The following is a 24,918-nucleotide window of genomic DNA, read 5'->3' as shown; positions in this document are numbered from 1 at the left end:
TGTGCCTTAATTAAAAGGTGATACATGTAAGTGATCACTAATTCCCTACTTATGTGTCCATTTTTATCTGTTGGTTCAGATACCTTACAGCATAGTACTACTGCTGCTTACTGGAACTGTAAAAGCTCTCAGTCTCAAGGCTCACAGCATAAAAGAAAAAAACCCAAAACAAAACTCCTCATTTTACATGAGGAATAGGAATAGGACTGAAGTGGGAATAGGATTCATCAGATTCATCCTTCCTCTTTTTTTTATTTTAAATAGGATTAATTCTTTTTGAATGTTGCCTCCATACAAACAGAAGAAATAAACACAAATGTTAAATGGATTATCAAGTTTCAGAGACAGATGAAAAGAAATCAATAAAAACAACTCCAGAAGCCCACCAGTATGCCAACATTACATTAAAAGGCTAAACAAACTACTCCTTTTTCTCTCCACAATGACTCCTCATGTAACAACAAAATTAGTATATTTTCTCATGTATACCCTTTGAATATAATTTTTCATGTGCTATGGTTAATAACTGAACTAAGGGTTTGCTTACATAACTCAAAATGGGACCTTACCTTTTCATGGATGGCTCTCCGGTTTGATGGCTGCACTAAGACCTTGTAACCCATCTGTGTCAATTCCTTAACATGCTTTGGTGCTAGAGGTGCTCTTCTTTCCCAGGCATTAACATCTTCCCTCCTGATTGCCAGCACAGACTTATGACGATGCCAACACTTAGCATTATGGAACGCACACCTACCATTTGTGTGACTAAAGGCTCGCAGCATGGTAAAGCCTGATGGCAGCAAAGACAACGTAGTAAAATATACATATATATATATGTATGTATGTTTCAAACACTCTTCAAAAGGTCTGGCCTCCTTTAACATCTGCTGTAAAACACAAACTAGATATTTTATACTCTAGTTACACCCTACTTTTGTGAGATATAAATTTCCCTGCTTGAGCAGGGAGGTTGGTCTAGCTGACCTCCAGTGGTCCCTTCCAACCTCCACCCATTCTGTGATTCTCTGATTCTGTGAATTTACTTTCAGTATACTTTGTTGCACCTCAGCTTGATGGGGTGTCCTTACAGAAACAAATTATTTGTACTATTGTAAGGGAAAGCTTTTAACATGTTCATTGTACCAAGTTTTTACTTATATAGCTTAAAAAGAAAGCTGGAAACTTAAAAATGCCAATTAAATTCATTTGCCAGCATGAACATCCAAAGATGAAGCAGTTACTTACAAAAGTTTGCATCGAGATCAGTGAGAAGTAACAAACGCACAGAAAGAAGGTAGAACACAGGCAACAATACAAGCATTTGATTTTAAAAAAGTCCAATATGTATGACTAATGCAAAGTATTTTTATATAACTAATTCTTACTCGAGCCAAAAATGGAAGAATAGGACAAGACCTTAACTACTGCTTAGCAGTCAGCATATGTGTGGCCAGGAGTTACAGGGTTTTTTCCTAATAAAAATATTGTGCAAAGTGGAAAGGCTTCATCAGGACAGATTCTCACTACAGAGGATTACCCCTTTATTTTCTCTCTCCTCTTCTTCGCTCACAGTGAAGCATATATGCCACTGCTCAGCTCTGCTGTGAATCCTATGAACCAGTCCAGCACCAAATACCTAGGAGCCTAAGGACTTGAGATATTTATACGATTAGAAGATGTGGATCTCAAAGATAGAGGCTCTGAAAATGTGAACGGTGCTTTCAAAGTAGTTTTAACTGATAGTTACATGTGTCTCTGCATTTGAATCACTTGGAAAATCCTGTTTGCCCTCATGCCCCAGTCTTGTAAAGCCTCTATATGCCTAAAGCGTCAAGAGGTCCTATTTAACTCCAGGCTTGCTTAAACATAAAAACTAGCACACAAAGGAAGGCATGAACAGAAGCACAGAGTCCTCTGCTTTTGCTCCAAGTGTGGTCTTCCCACCATCGTGAGATTTTCCTACCAGCAGAATTTACTGTACAAAAGTTGAAGTTGTTATTTTATGACACTGCTCTTCAGCACGCTAAGAGGGTTCTCAGAGACTGTGTTGGTACCTCTCAAAAACAGAGGAAGGCTTGTCACACGTCATTATTACTGCACTCTAGAAAATAACAATTAGAGCAGTTCCTACCACTGCACTGTACCTCATACCCAAACCTGCAGGGAGAGAAAATTTCCCTCACACAGAAGAGTCCTACAAGAACAATGCTGCTTTCAAAAGGGCGTGAGCTGCCCTGCACTTACAGCATGAGAGAGGGAATCAGGGCAGTAAACAAACACTCAGTGTGACCTCTGGCAGGCCAGAAGTGTGTACACATGACTCTGTGTGCTCAGGCTTAACCACAGATATCCCATTGTGTAAGATACTGATATCCCGTTGTAAAAGTGAAAGTAAGTTTAGAATACAAATCCTGCAGAGATGGTGATCCCTGGCCTCCTCAACAACCCAACTGACCAAGGGAGATGAATGGCACTGGTTCCTCATCACCCATGCTATGGGGGCTGTTCCGCTCTGCTTTGAGCTTAGTTTTGAGACTCAATAGTGCTGAGGAATATAGCAAAGTAAAATGTAAAAATAACAGCAATGAGCTTGATTACAGCACACAAACCGAATATGATCCTATTTCTAGAGTGCGCTGAACATACTTATACGGGCAACTCGTGCCTCCACTTACTACTTGAGCGACAGCTAAACTAGAGGGCTGGCTACTGCCAGCGTGTTTCGCCCCGTGAACCTCCGGCCGGGGGTCTCACGGGGCCCCTCCAGCCTCCCGCCAGGAGACTGACCCGCAGAAGGGAACAAAATCCCCGTTAAGAGAGGCAGGAAGGCGCGGGCAGGCAAGGGGGCAAGCAAGAGGGCAGGCGGACTAGCGGGGGTAGAACCGCGGTAAGGGGGCGGCACCGGCAGCGGGAGGCCACGGCGGAGCGGCCGCTCTGCCGGCAGCGCTGCCCGCACGAAGGGCCGGAGCTGCGACCACTGCCACGGGAAGCGCCGGGCAGCGCCGCAGGAGCCGCCCGGTGCGCCAGGGGACGGGGCAGCGTCGTACTTACCTCAGAGTGCTCCGGGCAGCCCCAGCACAGCCGCTAGGCACAGTTCCCTCGTTCGGCCAGCGTCCGGCGCGCCGCCAACGCCCAGGGCGGCAGCCAACCGCGAGCCGTCCTGCGGCTATACCTTTCACTGCCCACCAATGAAGAGGGGTCCTGCCGGTTGCGTCACGGCGGACGTCGTCACGCCCCTTCAACGCCCCCATTCCCCCAGGCCCGCCGCCCCCTCGCTTCTCCCCAGGGCAGGTACCGCGCACCAGCGCAGCGATCGCTCGACGCCCCCGCGGGTACAGCTGCCTCCGGCTGAGCCCGCTCGGACTCTCCCCGCTGACGCCGAGCACAGTCCGCGGCTGACCGGTCACAGCCCTGTGTCCCCACGGCCGCGTGCGCTCATCTTTTTCCTACTACGCAACGTCTCAGATTGTTTTTTGTACATTGCGTTCAGGCACGCTGTGCCTTTCAGGTGGCCTGAACACGGTACAGGAAACGGTAAAAGTTGTTATGTCTGCCAAATAGAAATAGCTTGTGATTTGTTACGTGCTGTTGCCAATTTTCAGCTGGAACTAGGTCTTTTAATTAGGTCATTTGTGATGGGCCTCAATCGCTAAGTTGGATCATGACAAATAATAAGATCTTGTAGTATAAATCATGCAAATTGTGAGGTGTAAGAAACAAAAGCAAATGCAGAGTCCTGTGCTGGGTCTGAAGGGTGAAGAAGGGCTTTCCTGTCAGAGAAAGGCAGGCTGTGCACTGTGGAGAATATACCTTCAGGAGTCTCCACGGGGGCGATGTAGCTGCTGTTGCCAGTCTCTCTTAGCAGGCATGCAGGCATTGCTACGGAGTATGGGAACATGGGGCATCGTGACTGCACTCGACAGAAGCCACAAAGACTAAAGGGTCTGAGGAGAATTCATCCATGTTCCACTTTGCCACAGTGAGATCTTGCTGTGATGAGGGAGAAGTTGGAGCTGTGGCACAGCCTGCGCTACCTGTACTAGACACTAGCACTTGACCTCTTCTTAAGAGGCAGTTAAATTTTGACAGTGTTGTCGCTACATAGCTTTAGAGGTACTTCTTCATAGACTACTTTCTCCTTACAGTTTTCTTACTTTTCTTTAAAGCATGCCCTTTTTTCATTATATGACCTTGAACTTTTCCCTCTTCTCCTCCTGGTTTTGCAGGCAGAATTCAACTGGCAATAATAACTGTAACTTCGGTTTCCTGATTTAGACCCAAGTATTTTCCTAACTCACCAGGACAGGATAGGAATGCTGGAAAACCTCAGAAAACTGGGACTTGACCTGCACTTCAGATTTGCTGCTGTAATACAAATTAAACAGGGATGTGAGCATTATGGAATGAGATGCAGAATGGATCAGCATAGATTTTGGGGGTGAAAAGATGTAAGGACTTAAGGGGAACATCTAGGTTGTATCATCTCCGCTCCTTGGAGGTGAATATTAGGGAGTAGGACCTGAAATGGATCAAGAGATTCTGAGGGTTTAAATCCTCAGCAGAATGGACAGAATCGGTGGAGTTTTGGGATACTGTGCAAGTACAAAGTCTTTTCACTCACTAACTCCCACTCTTTCCTGCTCACCCTCAGTGTCCAAGACCTTCCACAGTCTGCCTCATCTTCCTTCAGGATCTTCACCCCTTTCCTTTCCTTGATGGAGAAGAGAGTTACCTCTAGCTAACTCCTGGACCCTTCTGTCTCTCTCAGGTATAAGGTCTACAGCACACCTTGCAGAAGCTCCTGTCCATCCTTCCACTCTTCTTGGGAAGATGTCCATTGTAGCATGTAGGGGATGGGTCCACAGATGGGAAGGAGGTGGGAGGAAGAGCTAGCTAGAAGAACTGGGAGAGCGCTAGATTTGCGGGCCCTTCTGCCATGAGAACAAGGACAGTAGCTGCTCTTGGTTTCTAGCCAATCAAGTAAATTTAAAAGCTATAATAACAACAAAAAAAGACTTTCTAGATCAGAAGACAGGTTGTCAAGATGCAGTCTGTGAAGGTACCATGGATTGCAAACTGCCCTTTGCTTGGGATAAGAAGTGGAAGCCATACCTCTCACCCAGCCAACAGAGATAAGCTTGGGCAGGAAGCTAAGGCTTTGTACATAGCTCCTACATAGAACATTATTAAAATGTATGATTCAGTTTCATCTGAATATTAAGAACCCAAGAGGACTGGGATAGATTTGTCTGTCAGCCAATAGGAAACATGGAGAGTCTTACATTCCCTTTGGGTTCAAGAAACAGTGACACACAACGAACTTTTTGCTTGGCCCCAAACACTTACTTCAGGAAACATATGTGCATATATGGCCCAGTGTCTAATTTCCACTTTGTGGAATTAATAAAGTACACATATTTGTATAAGTTATGTGTGTAGAGTAGAAATACATCCATGCCATTCAGAAATTGTTTCTTTCTTTTTGTTTTATTGATAAAATTTGCCAGAACTGCTTCATAAGGGCAAAATCATAAGAACTGATTTACTGATTTTTTAGAAGTTTAGGGTTTTTTTCCATTTTATGATTAAATTCAAATATGAGCTTTGCCAAGAACTGAATTATTGGTATATGCAAAGTAGATTGTTCTTATCTTTACTCATTCACAAAATTCATCTGAAACATGACCTTCTTGCAAAAGCATGTAATTATGTGGTGTTTGTAGAATTTAATTCAACCATGACATTGGAAAAGATCCCTCATGATTTTGTTGCTTCCTCATATTGATTACTTCGTATTTTAAAGCAGTAGAAAGTGTGTGGCTGAATCCATCAGTACACATCTGCATAGCCTTTGACTGAATTAATTGAAGTGGTTTAGGAGCTGCTTTGTTTGTTGCATGAATTGGGAACCAAACCATGATGAATTTATTGCAGTAAGGAAACGTCCCCAAATCTACTTGAAGGGGTGGGGTTTATTATTATTTTCTAGGTTTTCAGCTTTTGGGGGAATTCTTTCTTTGAGTAAGATCTCAAAATTGCATATAGTAGTTTCTTACAGGTTTAGTGCCGAATTATGTCTCCATACTCTTCTAACTTTTGCAGATAGGAATCTGAGCTCAGAAAAATGAAGGATGAGACCCACAATGTGCTCTGTCTTGCACTGGAGTTCACAGGTCTGAGTTCAACCTTTGTGCTACAGGGAAATTCATGGAGAAAAGTATTTACAGAAACTGAGCATGCCAGGAGAAGTCACTGTGCCCTAACCTAATGCTGTTCAGAAAGAGCTGACTTCTTTTGCCCAGAGCTGTCAGCTATGAACTCTCCCAAGGAGTTTGGCACCTTTGCCAGGCCACATCTGCCTTTCCAATGGAAATGCTACACGGACACCCTCCCTTGTCTCACGTGCTCCAGTTTGGTCACTAGCCAAATGCTTAGATCGCTCTACAAGGAAGTTGAGGGCTGTTTTCAAAGTCACAGTGCTATTCAAAACATTGACTTAAAAGCATGTCTGTAGCATAAGCTCTAGAAAACTGGTGTTTCTAAGGTGGGCCTCTTTCAGGGTTTTACATTGGAAGATACTGATGTGTAAATGACTACTTATAACTGAAGGATCTTAGGTCTGAGCCACCCCTGAGTTACCTAGCTACTGTGATGGTAATGAAAAACCTTTTAAAAGTTCCTGCGGTATTTTGTGGGAGCCATTATATGGTTCAGACACCAACTGGATTGACTCCTGTAGTTGAGAAGGGTAAATTAATTCATAATTTGAGACTGTTGCTTGGAGATACACAGGACAAAGCTCCAGTCAGCTCTGCAGACACAGAACTGGATTTTTTAAGACAATGATTAAAACCTTTTTTTTTTTAACATGAAAGCATTTCACTTTCAAAACATTTCTGTTTAAAGAACTTTTTATTTTGAGATTTCTTCATATGTGTATTAAAGAGACTTCACTTTTAGCTTAAAATCTGTATACACCCCTTCACCTGGGGTCAAGGTACTCTTTGTATAATTATTGTGGTTTGTACATTTTATTTTACTGATCCTTTTAGAACGTTATTTTAATTAAATGGTCACACTCAAGAGAGTTGCAGTCCATGGTGGAATGTCCAAGTGGAGATCAGCGATTAATATTGTTCCTCAGGGGTGGGTATTGGGACCAGCACTGTTTAACATCTTTGTTGGTGTGTCCTGGGTTTAGCAGTAGCAGTCATTTTTCTCCTTCTTGGTAGCTGGTGCAGTGCTGTGTTTTGACTTTTGGGCTGGGAACAGAGCTGATAACAATGATGTTTTGGTCTGGCCAAGGACTTTGTGAGCCTCATGCTCTGCCAGGGAGGAGGGGAAGCCGGGAGGAAGCAGAGACAGGACACCTGACCCAAACTGACCAAAGAGGTATTCCATACCACAGCACGTCATGCCCAGGATGTAACTGGGAGTTACCTGGAAGGGCTAGGACTGCAGGGTTGGAGGAGGTATCAGTCGGTGCCTGATTGGGCTGGGGGGCAAGTTACTGGTCGGCTGGTGGTGAGGTGTTATATTCTCTTCCCTTGTTATTTCCTTTATCATTATTATTACTGGTGGTAGCAGTAGTGGTTTGTGTTATACCTTAGTTACTAAACTGTTCTTATCTCAACCCATGGGAGTTGCATTCTTTTCGATTCTCCTCTCCATCCCTCCAGGAGTAGGGGGAGGGCAAGAACAAGCTGTCTGGCTGGGGTTAAACCAAAACATGGTGACATGGACAGTGGGATTGAGGTGCAAACTTGTTGTTTGCTGATGACACCACACTCTGTGGTGCAGTCAGTGTGCTGGAGGGAAGGGATGCCATCCAGAGCGACCTTGATGGGCTTGAGGAGTGGGCCCATGTGAACCTCATGAAGGCCAAGTACAAGGTCCTGCACCTGGATCAGGGCAGTCCTAAGCACAAATACAGGCTGGGCAGAGAATGATTGAGAGCAGCCCTGAGGAGAAGGACTTGAGTTGTTGATTGATTAAAACCTCAACAGAAGCTGGCAATATGTGCTTGCAGTCCAGAAAGCCAACTGTGTGCTCGGCTGCACCAAAAGGAGCGTGGCCAGCAGGTCAAGGGAGATGATTCTCTTCCTCTGCTCCACTCTCAAGAGACACCACCTGCAGTCCTGTGTCCAGCTCTGGGGCCTGCAACACCAGAGATGCGTGGACTTGCTCAAGCAAGTCCAGACAAGAGCCACAGAGATGCTCAGAAGGCTGGAGCACCTCTCCTGTAAAGACAGGCTGAGAGACTTGGGCTTGTTCAGCCTGGAGAAGACTCTGGGGAGACCTTAGAGCAGCGTTCCAGTCCCTAAAGGGGGTCTACAAGAAATCTGGAGACTTTTCACGAGGGCATGTAAGGATAGGACAAGGGGGAATGGCTTTAAACTGAAAGAGAGTGAGCTTGGATTAGGTATGAGGAAGAATTTTTTTTTACTGTGAGGGTTGTGAGGCCCTGGCACAGGTTGTTCAGTGACTGTGGCTGTCCCATCTCTGACAGTGTTCAATAGCTGAATGAGGCTTTGAGCACCTTGGTCTAGTGGAAGGTGTCCCTTCCCATGGCAGGCGTGTTGGGACTAGATGAACCCAAACCATTCTATGGTTGAAGTTAATTTTATACTATGAAATGAAGTTCTAGGCTGAGCAGAAACAGAAAAGCAACGATCCACCCATTTCTATTCACAGAGATATACTTGGCGACTATGAATGTATCCAGTAGCAGAACTTCAGGAGAAGCAGAACAAATAATGTTTTTTAGAACGAGGTGTCCCTGCCCGTGGCAGGGGGGTTGGAACTCAATGATCTTAAGGTCCTTTCCAACCCTAACTATTCTATGATTCTATGAAATAATGCATGAAATAAGATACTCTGCCAAAATGACTATAAGGGAGTTGATTTCTGCTACAGATTTGCCATCTCTCTGAAGGGGGATGGAGAATTTTATCAGCACCATTCAAGTCTCTTCCTGCATCTAAAACAGACCAGGTGGACTGTACTCCAGAACAGCCTATTATGCTCCATAAAGTAAAAAGCAGCCTAAGTAACCAATGTGGACTCATGCTGTGACAGTGTAAAGCCAGGTAAGATGAATTCCACTCACACTGTACTCTGTTCCAGACAGCAAAGGCAGAATTGCTTCTAAAGAATAAAACGAATCTGGAATTCAGATTTTACAAACCTGCTAGTATGGAATTGTATTCTGTAATAAATACCTCCTTATTTGGGTGGACTGTGATTCCATCTGTCTGACAATCCCTAATTATAAGGTCTCATTCTTAACCAGCTGGAATGCTTTTTACTCAGCACTGGAGAGGGAGTGCTGACTTCCATTACGGTAACAATAAACTCCCAGAGCACCCAGAGAGAGGTGGACTTCATAGATTTTATTCTTAGAATATTGAGGATAAACCTTGAATCCATTAAAGTCAATGAAAAACTCACACCAGCTTCTGCTAGGATAAGGTTTCTCCCTAGGTCTCAAATGAACAGGAGAATTGGCATCCTGAAGAGATTTTTGCAGACTGTGTATCTACCTGTCAAAATCTGTATCTCATTTAATTTTGATTTTATACTGCAGAGATCAAGAAGTTCCAAGAAGCTTTCAGGCTTTCAATCAGAATAAGGCTATTGAAAAACATGACCTTTTATTCAAAAGCCACTACCTGCAGTGGCTGTTGAATGCCACTGTGACTACTGACCTCACAGCAGAGTACTAGACATCACTGAACAGCACAGTGTTGTGTTCTCTACAGTCATGTAGAGAATGTATTTACATTCCTATTGCCCAATAGGTGAAATTGCCATCTCTCAGGGCTTACAGCATCCCCAAAGAAAGCCCTTCTACTTTTAGTGACACCTAGGAGGTAGGGTATATCTGCTCACACTTGTACACACAGTAGCATCGCCTATGTCTATGTTCACTGTAAAACTTGGTACTTTTGCATTTGCAGTGCATACTCGAACTGCTGCATCATTGAGATGCCCTTTTAAATCATTCATAAGTCCTAAGAGCCCACCTAAGTGTTTTAAAATTGCTGTACAAATAAACCTAAACAGAAAATTACAGCCTGTGATATCAGATTATTGAATTGACTCATTAGAAGACAAGTGCTAGGTTCATTGCAAGAAACCACAACAGCTCAGCTAAAATAATCTGTCGAAATATATTTCCATAAGAATCTTCATTGAGTCTATTAATTAAACTTACCAATGCTCACTCTAAGTAGGGCTTTCAAGTCAATAACAATCTACCACTAAGTATGGATCCATAGTGTGAATAAAATCAAACCAGGGACCTTCTTTTGAGAGAATCAGGGTTTAGTGCTTAAAGGGGCCATTAAAGCAATTATGCCATAGCTGCATTAAAAGTGTAACCTTCCTTCTGAGGCTCCTTCAGTAAATAATGGTTGCTCCTGCCTTAGCTCCTGCAGCAGCGGTTTGTCAGTAAGTGCCAACCTTCTGGAAAAAAAAAACAAAACAAAAAACAAAAAACAAATCACAACAAAACCCAGCACCTTTTTGCATTTATTTAGCACTTTCCGTTTTTGTACCACTAATGTCATTAGAGTTCTTGATTCTTTATGGGCTTTTAAATCAGAGATTTAAAACTTAACAAAACCATGAAAATAATAGGAAATAGGTAATGTGTGTAATGACAAATTCTAGACCAGTACAGCTATCTCTGTAGTAAACCAGAACTGATCTGGCTAAAAAAGAACCCAACTATTTTTTTAATACTATTTAGTATTTTAATAGATTTTTTTTTTTTTAATAATTTTTGAGGATACTTTTCATTCTCCAGTGGAACTCAGCAGACTCAAACAACCAAAGGTGTGTGCAGGCAGGAGCAAAGTGGGACAGGGATGGAAGGAGGGAGAAAATTCTACTTAAGGTGATGAAAAAAAAAGGAGGCATGTAAGAAAGATTATTGACTTAGTATGCTGGCATTTGGCTTCTATTGAGAAGTACATGTGGGAGCGGAGGGTGTAACCAAAATTTTACCCAAGAATAACAACCAGCTGTCCCAGTCTAGATCCCCAGTATTCTCCTGCATGAAACCAAGGTGACAGTACATCCAAGGGCCAGCCTGCTTTCAAATGATATATGAAATATTTACTTGAAGGCATTTCTACTATGACCCAATTTGCGTGCATACTGAAATGCAGAAGTTACTCCTTAAAACTACTGTTTAAATCTGATGGGGTTTTTTTGTTGGTTGTTTTGTTTTTTTGTTGTTTTTTTTTTCCAATGGTTCAGCTGCAAACTGGACAATGGTTAAATAAGAGGGAATTCTTACATCACCTGAAGCTTTGGGTACAAATCAGGACATGATCAAATGAGTCTTTTCTGTTCCTAATTTCTGTGATGCACTAAAAAAGAACAAGCAAGGGTGCAAATGGATGCTTCCATTTGTTTCCTTTGTCTAGTAGGAAACATACAAAGGAGCAGAAGAAGTTGATTGATTATACACATAAATAAAAACATCTCACTTGTCAGCCTGTGTAGGGAAGTTAGTATTGATCTCAGAGCTACATAAATAAAATGTGCAAATTTCTTTATACAGTATGTCCCTATGTAATAAATGGATCTCACTAGTTATGGCTTATCATGACAGTCTGCCAAAATGCAAGGTTGTATCATATATAAAGGATTGGGTTTATTTTCATTAGTCTATACTGTGATTGGAAAATGGAGATGAGGATGCAGTTGCCACCAGATTTTCCCATATTCTGATCAAAATTATTCTTTAGACCTTGAGCTGTTAAAATTCAACCTACTGAGATTACCCATTACATGTAATTGAGATTACCTTCATCTCTTCAAGGGGAAAGGCCACTTGGACACTTTCCCTCAGTTTTGGAGCTGCAGCTTTCCTGTAGCACAAGAAGCGCAACTGCATTTTGGCCTATACAAGCAATTTCTTTATGGTTGTTTGTGGTTGTTTAAAGTCAAATTTGATTCTCAAATGTGACATGCAGTTTATTCATGCAAAGGTGCAAGGCAAGCACAGAGGGGTTACAAATACTCATATCTAATTAACCTTTTTTTTCTAAGTTTTACCTAACTGTGCAGGCAGCTGCTTGCATCTCTAGCAGGGAGACTGAACGTCTGATGATAATTCTATTGGATAGAAGACCATTCTCTTCTGGTCAAAATGACACCTCCAGCATCTGAAGCCTAACACTGGTAAATACCAAGTTATGTCCTTCTGATCCTGAGCTCTGGCACTGTGAAGGAAGAATGAGAAAACATTCTCATTCCTAGCTTTCCTTCCTGTTTATGAAAAAAACTAAATGAGTAAAGGAAGAGCAGAGATGAATGCATTTTGCCCAGATGCAAATCTGTCAGTGTCTCATCTGTTCTGCCAGTGGCGACTCTGGTATCTCTGCACTTTCTATATATAGGCACAATATTTCAGCCCCACCTCTCCACAGCACCACCACCCTCACAAAAAGTGTCAAAGACACCTGGTGGGTATCTTTGCACAAGTTGTACTGCAGCTGGCTCCCTTGTGTTGAGTGCTGGGATTCAGCCGATTCACTTGCCCTGTTTTTGTTGAATCTATAAAGCCTCACCCAAACAGGTAGACAACGAAACTGCCTACATCCAGCATGACCAAAATTGCCTTCTCTAGAGTCTGCTTCTGCTTTAAAAAAAAGCTGGTGGATGAAAATTTGAGTAATATGTACGTACTGGGCTGGAAGGTAGTCTTCAGGAAGCTGAGTTTTTCTCTGCCCTTGGCTTGTTCAAGAATCACATTTTCATATTAGCAGCATGAAGACCATCCAAAGCATTTGCTTGGTATTTGTGTCACCGGATTAATTAGGATACTCTCCCTGCATCCTTCCACCATAACATAGTTAGGAACATAATGCATTTTCACCTACCTTTTCCCCATGGTTTTAATTTTTGTTTCACTGGTTTATTCCAATCATCAAGCTGCTTCTCCTTCAGTCAGTTCGAGTAGCAGATTTTCTCACTCAAGCAAGAGGGGATTTTTTGCCCAGTTGGGCTTTAGCTTAGGGTAAACTCTCAGAGGTAGGGCCAGCTAATATGTTCCACCAGCTTGCTACTACAGTTGTTTACAGTATTTTCCTACTCTGATAGCACTAGCTTGTGTGTCCCCTGCCTGCTACTTCCCACCAACAAGCTTTGGTCTTTGTCCCAATCTGATGTGATTCCCTGCTTGCTCATGCTGATCTAGCAGAACAATAAGTTAAACCTCAGTTAGGTTTAATGTGGTTTCTAACATTTAGATCTTAAATCTGGTATGTTTAAAAACACTATGGGAAAAAATACCCACCAAGTAAGTATATGTGAACATGTTTATATGCACATGCATGCACACATACAAACGTATGGATGTATGCATACTCATACTTTTTGTCTTCATCTTCTTCAGGAAAGCATTTAAAATACATCCAACACACACATTTGGAGAATAAAAGATGTACTAAAAACTAGTGTGCCACATAAATTGTTCAGTAAGGGTGAAAGGATTAAAAGCTTCATATTCTGTTTATGAAATCAAATCTTTGTGGCTCTGCTCTGTGCATGCCATATCATAAGATAATGAATAGTTCCATAGCAACAAAAGCCTACCACTAAACCATTACCTTGATGTCAATTCTTGAGCAGAGAGAACACAAAAAAACAGAAATACCAGTCCTAAACTTGAGATAATATCAACAATTTAAATAGGCTGGTTCAGAGTATCTTTTTAGTCCAAAAATTGAAATGTTTATCATTTTATCATTGAAAAGAGGGATGTTAGAATGAATCAAATAAGGCTGCATTTGGGTTCACAAATTAAACATTGTTTATGAAATTATACTCTTTGAGCCATCTCAGCAATTTTTAGTGATCGGGGTATTGCTTTAACATTGTTGTAAAATTCCAATTACTAATGGCTCTGACACTATTTAGCAAAATACAAGAAAGCATCCATCTATGAGGGTGATCAAGATGGACAACAGCAGTATGTATTAACTGACTTTAAAGACAGGTTTTTGACTACTAAAAGAGACTCTAAAAAATGATAAAAGCCAAGGCACAAGGTGAAGCCCTATTTCTTAGTGGCAAATTAGAAACCAAGAAAAATTCTCATGTTATTCAAAGTGATTATAGAACCATTTTCCCTTTCTCAGATATTAGAAACCAAATCACATTTCCAAATAATTAAATAATAAACTTCCCATTGTTTTTAACAAGAGCGTACTGTTCTTCTGATGTGAGGTCTTATAGTTTATATATTAGTTTTCATATGCATAAAGAACAACTACATGCTTTCATCACAGCAATATCCCTGGCACCTTCAAGAGGTAAGACATGGAAAGCAAAGATATATAATGCATACATAATTAAATATACTTCATATGAGATCCTTAAAGCATTTGGCCATGTCCTATCTGCTCTTTTCCATAAAATACGCACTTATGTATTACAGAATCATAGAATCAACTAGGTTGGAAAAGGCCTGTAAGATCATCAACAGTCTGAGTGTGATCTGTCAAGAGTGATCTCCCTGAATGTAACAGAAACAACATACTTTAGGTAATAACAGTTCAGAACTTGAACAAAAAGAAAAAATCAGAAGTGACCAAAATGAATGGGATTTCCAATATTTCCCTTAACAAGAATTCAAAGATTATGGTTTTTCAGCTTGAACTGTAGAATCCCAGTTTGGCAAAAATGACACTTCTGTTATTTTAAGTGATTATTAAACATTCCAAAATAAAATTACTTCAGTTTATAAATAATTTTTTAAAACAATAAATATCTAAATGTTCATTTACTCAGTATAACATTTATAAACTCAATAAAAATAACAAAAATTCCTGAGCTAGTTAGGTTAATCCTTGTGTCCTGATATTGAAAAAGAAGCATCCAGTGGGCAGGAAATTTGTTTTTTTCAGTGGCACAGGTCTCTGAGGCTTGTGACTATTCTTTCTGTTGAGTGGAAGTTTACTCCAAGCAATTCGTCCCTAACGTACAGCTGAAGGATTTGATGGACATTCAGTGAACAAGCAGTAGCAGTGTCAAGCATTACCCACGTCTGAGGGATGTTACTGTCTGCCAGGTCCAGTGTGAGAGTAAGGTGCTTCCGTTAACAGAGGTGAAGCACCAAAGGGCTCCTGGGACCCCTTCAAGATTTGCCAGAGCAAGTCTCCCTCCTGACAGGTGATTCTGTGTTAGAAATAAATGTTTGCCGTGAGAAATTTAGAAATGCAAAGGAATGCGACTTTTAATCCCTGCACATTGGAACAAATTCACCGCATAGCATTGACTGCTGGCTGGCTCTGCAGAAGAGCTCCCTCAGAGGGACTGGTGTGCTCTGGAATGGGGATCTTGCAGCAGGCAACATTCCTGCCAGGAGCACCCTCCCACAGCAACAGCAGGGAAATCACAGGGAAAACTGGAGAAGAATAGCTTTTAACTACAACCATAAATGTGATTTGTCAAAAAAAAAACAAACCCACCACTTTTGCCATGTATGAGAGGGGAGGATGTTAGTTCCTCAGACGTGAGCAGGTGAAATTTCTTTCCCATTTTAGACCAGGATATAATGTGTACACTGGGGAAACATTTCCACTGCAACAGTTTAGAGTGCTGGTGTCTGTAATGAAATCCATGCACTGTCACTCTGCCAGCTCCTCTCAGCAATACAGAGTATTTCCACTTGATGGCACCAAATTTTATTTTTTTTAACTTCAAAACAATTTGCTAACAAAAGAGAATTCCAAGAAGATAATCAGGGAAAAAAAACATGTTTTATCCTGAGCACAGTTATTTTCTTGAAAATCTGGAGTTCTTTATAAGGCATAAAGTGAGTTTGTTAGAGCAGCTTTGTCTCTTCTATTTGACCATGGCCATGTAGTCATTCCAAGCTTCTTTTTCTTTTTTTCCCACTGCTTAAAGAGTATCTCCTTTAGTGAGGTAAAGGTTGTGTTATCATATTGTTAGGAGTTAGCTCCCAAATGTGGACGAATCATGCATTTTAAGATAAGTTTTGGTTCTAGCCCCATCCTTGAAACTCATCATGCATTTGCTTTGTTTAAAAATGAAAGGCACCTATACATATCATAGCAAAATAACAGGCATTTTTTAAGGGCTGAGTATCAGTTTTGATTCTTACCCTAAATTAGTAGTTGCTTATTAGTAGTAATTACTGACTAGTAATTCTGCAATAGCCTTAACTACTTTAAAAATAATTTTTAAACCTTGCTTGTATGTTCTGCTTAGGCACTAAAAATGTAAACAAACAAAACTGTAGTTTAAAAACTTCTCCAGTTCTTGGAGATTTCACAAGCTCTAGACAATCGTCAGCATCCTGTACAATGTACCAGATAATACTAGATTATGTATTGGATAATATTAGATTACCGCAAATATCCATTTACTGTTTCTCATCTCCTCTTTCAGCAATAAGATGGGTAAGGCAAGGTCAAATCCTGTGTCTGTATGGTACCTTCATGGGGGAGGGAGGATGACCTAGTCCATGACTAAGCCTCCCAGATACTGTAGCAACACAAATGATGTACAGAGGCATCTGTTGAGTTTCTACAACTGCAAACTAGCATTTTAATCATATATAATGGTATCTGCCATCTTTCTGTCTGCAAAATAGAGAATGCAGTGCAGCAATGGAGTTCGGAAGAATGAGAGAGATAGTCCTAGACAGAGAAAGGATTGGGAAGCAGGGACAGATTGGTCCTGTGTATGTCCTCATCTAAAATTAGGGTACACTAAGGGTTTTCAAGGCAAAAGGTAATACCAGAAGTTTTCTGCCACAGAGTGTATTTTTGTCTGGTCCTTGTAGGGAGAAGACTGCAATGCAGGTTCTGTACAGGCATTATGCGTATGAGCAGTAGACAAGCACTTTGAATGTGTTGCGTTTATTGCACAGATGCAAATAAACTCATTATGTGCAAACCAGGGCTGCCACTTCCCAAATACATCATGTTTACTGTGTGTCCGTGACAGAGTCTTCGTGCATGCACATGCACCATCACTTAGATGTTCAGATATGTAGCATTATTGAAGCTACTGTCCCTGCCATGACCAGGCTAGATGTCCAGAAAGTCTCACTCAACTTATGGCAAAGAGGACTTCTTTGAAAAAGCCTGGGTATAGGTTGCTTTCACCCACAAATCACCCTTCCCTTCTGCACCTCCTGTCTTTTCCGATTTCCTCTCTTCTCCAGAATTATCTTTCAACTCTAATTTCAAGGTTTCTCTCTCTTCTGTGGGAAAGTAACCTATTTGTGAAGCCCTGGTTCCCGTCAGGAAGGGTTTCACACAATCTTAGATCCATTTGAGATCTACTCTTGCAGCCAAACCCTTCTCTTTGAGGATGTGAACATTCCTAGTAGGTGGGGCTCTTGGGCTAGGAACTGGACTCAGTCACTGAGATCAGGGTCTTTCATAGGCTGGCTTTTCTCCTTTCCTTGTTAGAAGAACAGCATGGAAGAAAGCCCAGTCCTGCAAAGATGTAAGGACTGCACTATTTGCTGAAATTCAGTTATTGTTTGAAACAAGTCATCTTTTATTTCTGTTCAATAACATCATTCATTGCAACTATCAAAAAAAAAAAATTAAAAAGAAAAAGAAAAACAAAACCAAAAAAAGAACAGAAACAAAACAGCCAAACAAACCAAAATACAAAATACAAAATACTTTTCACTTGACTTTGCACTCTTCTGTCATTCCTTCCCTGCACATTGCTGTCATTCAATTACTACATGACATTTATGGTGTTTCATTTTCTGTTAGAACCTGAAAAAAATTGGTGAGGAAAGAGCCTGTGAAAAGAGCATGAGCATCCTTTCTGGCTTTGGAAAAAACAAAGAGCAATCATTACTAGCCAGAGCTTTATTAGAGATGAAAAATAGCAGCTGAGAGCAATATTTGTCTTTTCTTCACAGAGAGGAAGAAAACTCCTGGCACCATAGCGTCTTCCAAAGCCCCTTCATCTACCTAGAGTCCAACCCAGAGCTGCTTCTCTGGGAGCAGAGATCTTGCCAAGGCACATCAGACCCAGCACACACTCCACTGCTGCTGTTCCGCTGAACTATGTGGGGTTTAATTAACAGACATACTTCCCCTAGGACAGAGGTCTGACAGCCAAACTGATTTTTCATGGGCAAGTTAATCTCATTTAAACCCTTCATTTTCCCTGTGTAATAGAGGTTGGTCATGTTAGTCTTAACTGACGATTAAAACAGAAGTTACTAATGCCACAAAACAACCCACCCTCTTTTAATTACTCTTTCCCCTCCCATATTCCAGCAACTACTTTTCCCTAAGTAGCATGATGGCAGCATATCCACAATTTAGATCACAAGTTTTAGTAATCATTTGCTGCTGTTCCACACAAATTCTGCATCCCCTCATTTTTATTACTGAAAATTATTCTAAATTAGAAATAGACTTGTGGAGCAAAGAGAAAAGATGCATGCCAATGTCAAATAATTCTGCAAGCATCCCACCCGTAAACTTTTCCCTCTTTTTTTTCTGTCACATAGGCTTTGTGTTTAATTATGGTTGATATTATGAAGTTAGGAAATTACTGTATCTTTGCTTAGATTCTGTATGATGATTCTGGCTACAAGACACTGCTTTGCTCATTTTTGTTTAAGGTAATTCTGACATGGTTTTATTAACTGCACTCAAGTTTAGCTACCACATGCTGGCGTAAGAGGTATGTGGTACAGGCTGTATTAGTTAGAGTGAAAGAGCTCAAACATGACCCAGGACCCCCACCTGTTTTACCTTTCCCAGATGGAAAGCCAGCTGACCCCCTCCAAGGCAGAGGTAGAAGATGCCAAACACATGGGCAGTAGGGATAAGCTGGGACTTTGAGCTCCAGGAGTTTAAGCCCAGAGATAACATGAACCCGGGTACAAGAATACATATTCAAATCGCTGTTTATTCACAAGCTTTTCAGTGTATCCATCTATGGTTCTCCATGGCCATAAGCAGTCTTGCCAAGGTGGTATAGTATCAGCACAAAAAAAAACATTAATTGACCATGGCTGTTGTGCAGACTAATGCCAGAAATGTGTTCTGCAAGGACTTCAGAAAACAGAAGCGACTGAAGAGGTCTGAACTAAGTGGAAGGAGTTAATGGTGTTAATCTGTGCAGGTTCTGAAGCAGCTAAGTGGTCTGCAATTCAGGAAGCTGCTCATTTCCGAATCGTTTTGGGCAAAAAGACAGAGATAGCAGCAGAGCAAGGGTCTCAAGTGGCAAGCTCACTGAAGCAGAGAGGGAAAAAAAGACCAGACAGGTTGTTTATGCCATTTGAGTCTTATTATTTTGCCAAGAAAAAGATCCTTCATACAAAGAAGTGTTTTCTGTGAGAGAAATCAGGAACCCACAGAGGCAGCCAGTGAGTGTGTATCCCAGTTATACCTATTACAAGACAGCTATTTCACTGATAAATGTGACATGGTGATGATAAAGATTACATGAGTATGACACTTAAAAGAAATACAAAAGAAATTACTAACACAAGACAACTTCATATTAGAAAAAAAAAAAAAAAAAACCAAAATAACAAACATTAGAAGGTCAGAAGAAGCTATTCAGAAGAGCAGAGACAAATATTCGCTAGCGCCAGTGACATGCATACTATAAAACAGAAAGGTAGCACCAGCAAGTAATTACACACACAAAAATGCAGCAGTATAGCACCAGACAATCCAGCTTTGAAAAAAGCATACAGCAAAGACAAAGATGTTACAGGATTTTAGCAGCTGTGGATCATATCATGCAGGAAATGAATATATATCATTAGGGAAGCTATGTACAAAGTGACACAAAGCAAAGCATTTTATGTTAGCATCCCACACTGACAGAGTAAACAGGTGGTACAGGGCACACAACTGATCAAGTATCTCCAAAAAATTAATACAGCAGCAGTGAAACTATCTTCCTTTTGGCTACTATACAAACCAGGAACTGCACTGTGGCAAAGCATATGCAAATATCTGAACAGATACAGGAAAAAAAAAGGTGACTTTTAACATAGATGTTGAAATGCAAATAAGCTGCATCTCCTGAGAAAGAAGGTAGATAATATTTATCCCATCCTGAAAGATTATTATCTTTGGAAAGTATGATCAACAAGACATATAGTGCGGAAGGCACAGAAGAAAATACTAAGACTACCGCCAAAGGAAATGCATCAGTCCAGTTTCCCAAGCAGGAGGACATGCCTGCAAACACAACACATGAAGGCTGATAGGTTTGATCAACTCCTCCTGGTAAGGGACAACTCACAGCTGATGAAATGAAAAAAAAACAAAAAAAAGGAATACTGAAGACAGAGGGTATTGCTGTTACTAGGAAGAATAATTAGTTACGGTGCCACCTATTTTCTGAAGAATGCATAGTACGTGTGTGGAATTAGGTAATGTGCATTTAAGCCATGTGTGTGTCAGAAAGGCATAGAAAGGTCTTACTCAGCCAACTCAGCAGAGGGTGCTTACAACTACAGGCATATACCCCAAGCTGATTAGCACTACTTCTTCTATACTTAATGAAGGGGGAAAGAAAAAAAAAAATATATAAAAATGCACATCGAAAGTGCAGTTTGTGCAACCAGTTTTCGAGGAGACGGATCGTGCTCTAGAAATGCTTATTTTTCTCTCCAGTGACTCTAACAGGAGCCTGACAGGTAGATCATTCATTAATAGACAAATAGACTTCTATTAGGGAAGATTAATGTCAGACAAAGCACCAAAAGAAATGTATTTTGAAGTCTTGCTGTGTTCAGTTTGAATATTTCTAACATGTGTTCAGTTTGAATATTTCTAGGTCATTTTTGATGATTTAGTGTGAGGTGTCCCTGCCCACGGCAGGGGGGTTGGAACTAGATGATCTTAAGGTCCTTTCCAACCCCAACCATTCTATGATTCTATGATTTTCCCTTGCTACGAGCAGTTTGGCCGAGGACAGTATGTTAAGTCAGGGTCTACTTTCTGCAGAATCCCTGATACTAAATGCTGGAATGTAGAGACACTGAGCAAAGAAATATATATGTATATAACAACTTTCTAAATGCTTCTCCAGGCCTGTGTCACCCCACCCAGACAGCACCAAAAGCATGGTCCCACATCTGAGTGGACCATATGAAGAAGCCCTTGCAGTTTTTTAAAGCCTGTTGAAGTTTTTAGTTCAGTCCTCCCTTCAGCACTCCTCAGGGAACGAGTGGACTGCTGGCTTGGACATGTTCTATATGCCCAGCACAGGCTTTTGTTTCTTTCTCCTGAATGTCCAATCAGTCCAGCCCTTCCATGGAAACAGCACCTGAATTTCATAAGCACCATCATATACGCAGGAATTTGTAAAGTCCCAGACACAAAACAAGTATACAGTTACAAGTGTGAGTATACATAAAGTATTCATTTTACTCTGTATGTATGTATGAAGGAGAGAGGGCAGGGGAGAAAGAAGTAACTACTTACGCAAAGGAAAATTATGGAAAACAAGTCTGTAATCTTGGGTTTTCCCAAAAACCTCCCACTGAATTTCCAGTTTGCTTTCAATTACCAGGCACAGAAAACAATTGTTTCAATCTCTGCCCTTCACAGCTGAATCATCAAGCAAAGATTTAGTTCAATTGGATTTCACAGAGATGACAAGATCTGTCAGTGACTTTAACAATGAAGATTTTCTCCTATGTCTGGTTTTACATGCCAAGTTTCTTTGTACTTAGCTAAAGTCTTAGACGTGATCGGTGTAATTCCAGTGACAAAGCTTAACTCGGGCTGTTTCTTCAGAGTGGGGAGGGGCCTGTTTTGTATTCCAGAGTTTTATAGCCAGAATAGGTGCTCTAGTCACCCACCTTATCATCATGAGGAGCAAGTTCCTCTTAATTAAAAGAATATAAAATTCAAGGATATCTTGTTATGACCCACTTTTGTCTTTAATATGGACAAATATAAAATGATGGCATTAGTGATCAGATTGGGATTTAAAAAAAAAATAATACAGTTCTGAATTCCATCTGTCTTTCTTGACAACAGGTTTCTTCATTGGTATGAGGAAGGTTCAGAGCAGAAGGAGTCAATAACAAAATATCTTCTCAACTCATAGATACTGAACCCTTGCATCTTTCCTTATGGAAAAAAAAAAAAAAAAAAAAAAAAAAAAAAAAAACAAAACAAAAAATCTCCTGGCTTGGTAAAACAAAGAAACAAAGCAAATGGACATGATATTCCCTGACAAGAGTCCCATGAGTACTCAGTCTTGACTGTGCCCACCAGAAAATCCAAGTACCAAGGGGTCTATCTTCAGAAAGCTCTAAGACAACCTTAATTAGATCCCTAAGCCATCAAATCAAATCTGAAACCTACTGGATATATTTACTGGTTATATTTTTATATATGTTATACATATGTTTATTGCCTATACAAAATATATCACAAGAAAATTAGCAATCCCTTTACAGTGCTATTAGTGTTAATAGCTAATGAACTATAAAAGCAACAGTTGTGGGTGTTTTTCTTTTTCTTTCTGATTGATTCATTTAAATTTAACCTTAATTTGTTTAGATCTCACTGAGAAGCTGCTACCCTATTCTGAGCTACAACTGTTGCAATTAGCAGCAGTATCCCACTGTGAGTAGAAGGCTGTTTGCATGGTGTATGTCTGCAGAGGAATGACACTGCCCAGATATCTATTGAAGAGATCAGACTACTCATTCCAAAAATGCAGGATTATCTATAAATATTTATTCAACAACACATTTTAAATTGGACTGTAGCATGGGAATGTTTTGTGAGTAGAAAACACTGTGTGCCTTATTCTGTTTGTGCTGATGCACGAACATTTTTACAGATATAAACAGAATCTTTAGATTTTTGGGATACACTTCCATCTTCCTCTCTATCTTCAGAATGCTTATATTTGGTTTTTAATATCTTCACAAAGCAATTAGGTACCAAAATGGATATTTCAGCATACCCGTATCATCTTTCAAATACCCGTATCTCATACTGGTCTGAAGTTGGAGTCAAAATCTAAGTTCCAAGAAGCTTCTAAGATCTTAACAAGTTATTTTATTAAAAACCATGCAGCACTTTTCATTATGAGATAAACCTTGAAAAGTTAGTTTTAAAAAAATCTGTATCTAAATTATAAAGATTTTCTCCTACTTATAGTAAAAAATGCGTTTTTACAAGAATCATAGAATAGTCAGGGTTGGAAAGGACCTTAAGATCATCTGGTTCCAATCCCCCACCTCACACTAAACCATGTCACCCAAGGGTCTCTTCAGCCTGGCCTTGAACTCTGCCAGGGATGGAGCATTCACAACTGCCTTGGGCAACCCATTCCAGTGCCTCACCACCCTTACAATAAAGAACTTTTTCCTTCTATCCTATCTAAACTTCCCCTGTTTGAGTTTTAACCCGTTAGCCCTTGTCCTGTCACTACAGTCCCTAATGAAGAGTCCCTCCCCAGCATGCCTGTAGCCCCCCTTCAGACACTGGAAGGCTGCTATGAGGTCTCCACGCAGCCTTCTCTTCTCCAGGCTGAATTCAGAATTTCCCTTCTGAGAAATTCTTTTGAATTCAGAAATTCTTCTCTTCTCCAGGCTGAAGAAAACACAATATGATGGTGTATTGCAAGATCTTTAAAAACAGAGTCAAAGTGAAATGCTAAGATGCTTGAGAACATCAAGATCAATTAGGATATGATGTTCCTGACAGCCAGGAAAGCCCCGTGGAAATGGAAAATTATTAGTTACAAACTAAAGTACCATAAACCATATTTTACTTTTTTAGATTCCTGATAGCACAGGATAATTGCCTACCAAAAACTGTTTCATTTGACCAGTTGGACTCAAAAGAAAGATTTTTTTTTATTATTATTATTCACTTTAATAGGATTTAAATTCCACTCTTGGTAAAAAAAAATTTTAAAAGATTAAAAAAAAACCACACACAAAAAACCCAAACCAATAAACTTCACTCAAACTCCAGAGACCCTCAGTGTGATCAGAACAGGGTAATTTTACATTAGCTCCTCAATACCACAGCCTGGCAGGAGCCCCAGTGCTTGAGATCAAGAGGCACCAAACCACAGTTCTTCATTGCAAATGGATCACACACACTGCTAGTGCAGCTGCCACATTGAGGAGATGTCAAACGACTTCCAGTGGGCTCATGCTGACACATGGGCTGCCAGTTAATTCAGGTCCCCATTGTGGGGAAGAGAAAAGAAAGCAGGAGTGTGTCTGCAGTCATCGCCACCAGCTCATCGGGATCTCAGCTTCCCATCTGATCCAGCCTTGAAGCCACCGTGAGACTCCCAGTGTTCCCTCTCCTCTAGGCTTCCCAGTTACACAGTATGGGTATGATGACTCTCAAACATTTGAAGAGGTTGGTAGGTATCCAAATGTCAAGAAGGTTGTCTGCACTTGTTGCAAATCTGTCACAGATAAAGCAAGAAGCATCCCCTTTTATGTGACTTCATAAAATCCGAAGTATTATATATGAGTGGGAAATAAGGGGAGGTTTTATACAGTCAGATTTTCTCATGCTAGCATTTGCTAAGTAAATACACTCATTCTCCAGTTATTTTCAAATATGACTTCTATTGGAAAGGTAGAGATATACAGAAGAAATTTCCTTCTAAGGAAGAGCTTGTTTCAAAACCAAATAAAGGACAGGTTTCCCAATTATTCCAAACAGTTGCAAAGTTTTAACAACTCAATATATGCAAATTAATCGAGATATTCCTTAAAGAGACAGGAGGATTCTTCCATGAGTTTATTTTTTTTTCCTTCATAATCCAGAACCTTTATGTTTCCTCAGCTGTGCCAGAGGTGGGGCTGGAACTAGATGATTTTAAGGCCCTTTCCAACCCCAAACATTCTAAAATTCTATGATTGCTTCAGGAGGC

The 24,918-nt window shown here is 40.7% G+C and overlaps 1 protein-coding gene across 2 annotated transcripts in view; it reads right to left on the bottom strand.

Moving 5' to 3' along the window:
• Positions 1-3,242, bottom strand: part of AASS (aminoadipate-semialdehyde synthase) — a 29,064-nt gene extending 25,822 nt beyond the window's left edge. Inside the window, exons 1-2 of one of the 2 annotated variants that reach the window (XM_061373000.1) lie at positions 3,052-3,242; positions 570-790 (exon numbers count right to left, since the gene is read on the bottom strand). In XM_061373000.1, the coding sequence (XP_061228984.1) occupies positions 570-782 (213 nt within the window). In that variant the 5' untranslated portion in view covers positions 783-790; positions 3,052-3,242. The remainder of the gene's footprint in view (positions 1-569; positions 791-3,051) is intronic. The other variant, XM_061373001.1, reaches the window with a different exon arrangement.
• Positions 3,243-24,918: the final 21,676 nt, after the last annotated feature.

This window comes from Neopsephotus bourkii, unplaced genomic scaffold (genome assembly GCF_033783945.1).
Source record: "Neopsephotus bourkii isolate Nb327-2 ecotype Australia unplaced genomic scaffold, CSIRO-AGI_Nbou_v1 NB_1624, whole genome shotgun sequence".
Lineage (NCBI taxonomy): Eukaryota > Metazoa > Chordata > Aves > Psittaciformes > Psittacidae > Neopsephotus > Neopsephotus bourkii.
The sequence above is the reverse complement of the archived record's forward strand: the minus strand, read 5'-3'. Positions and strand labels throughout refer to the sequence as shown.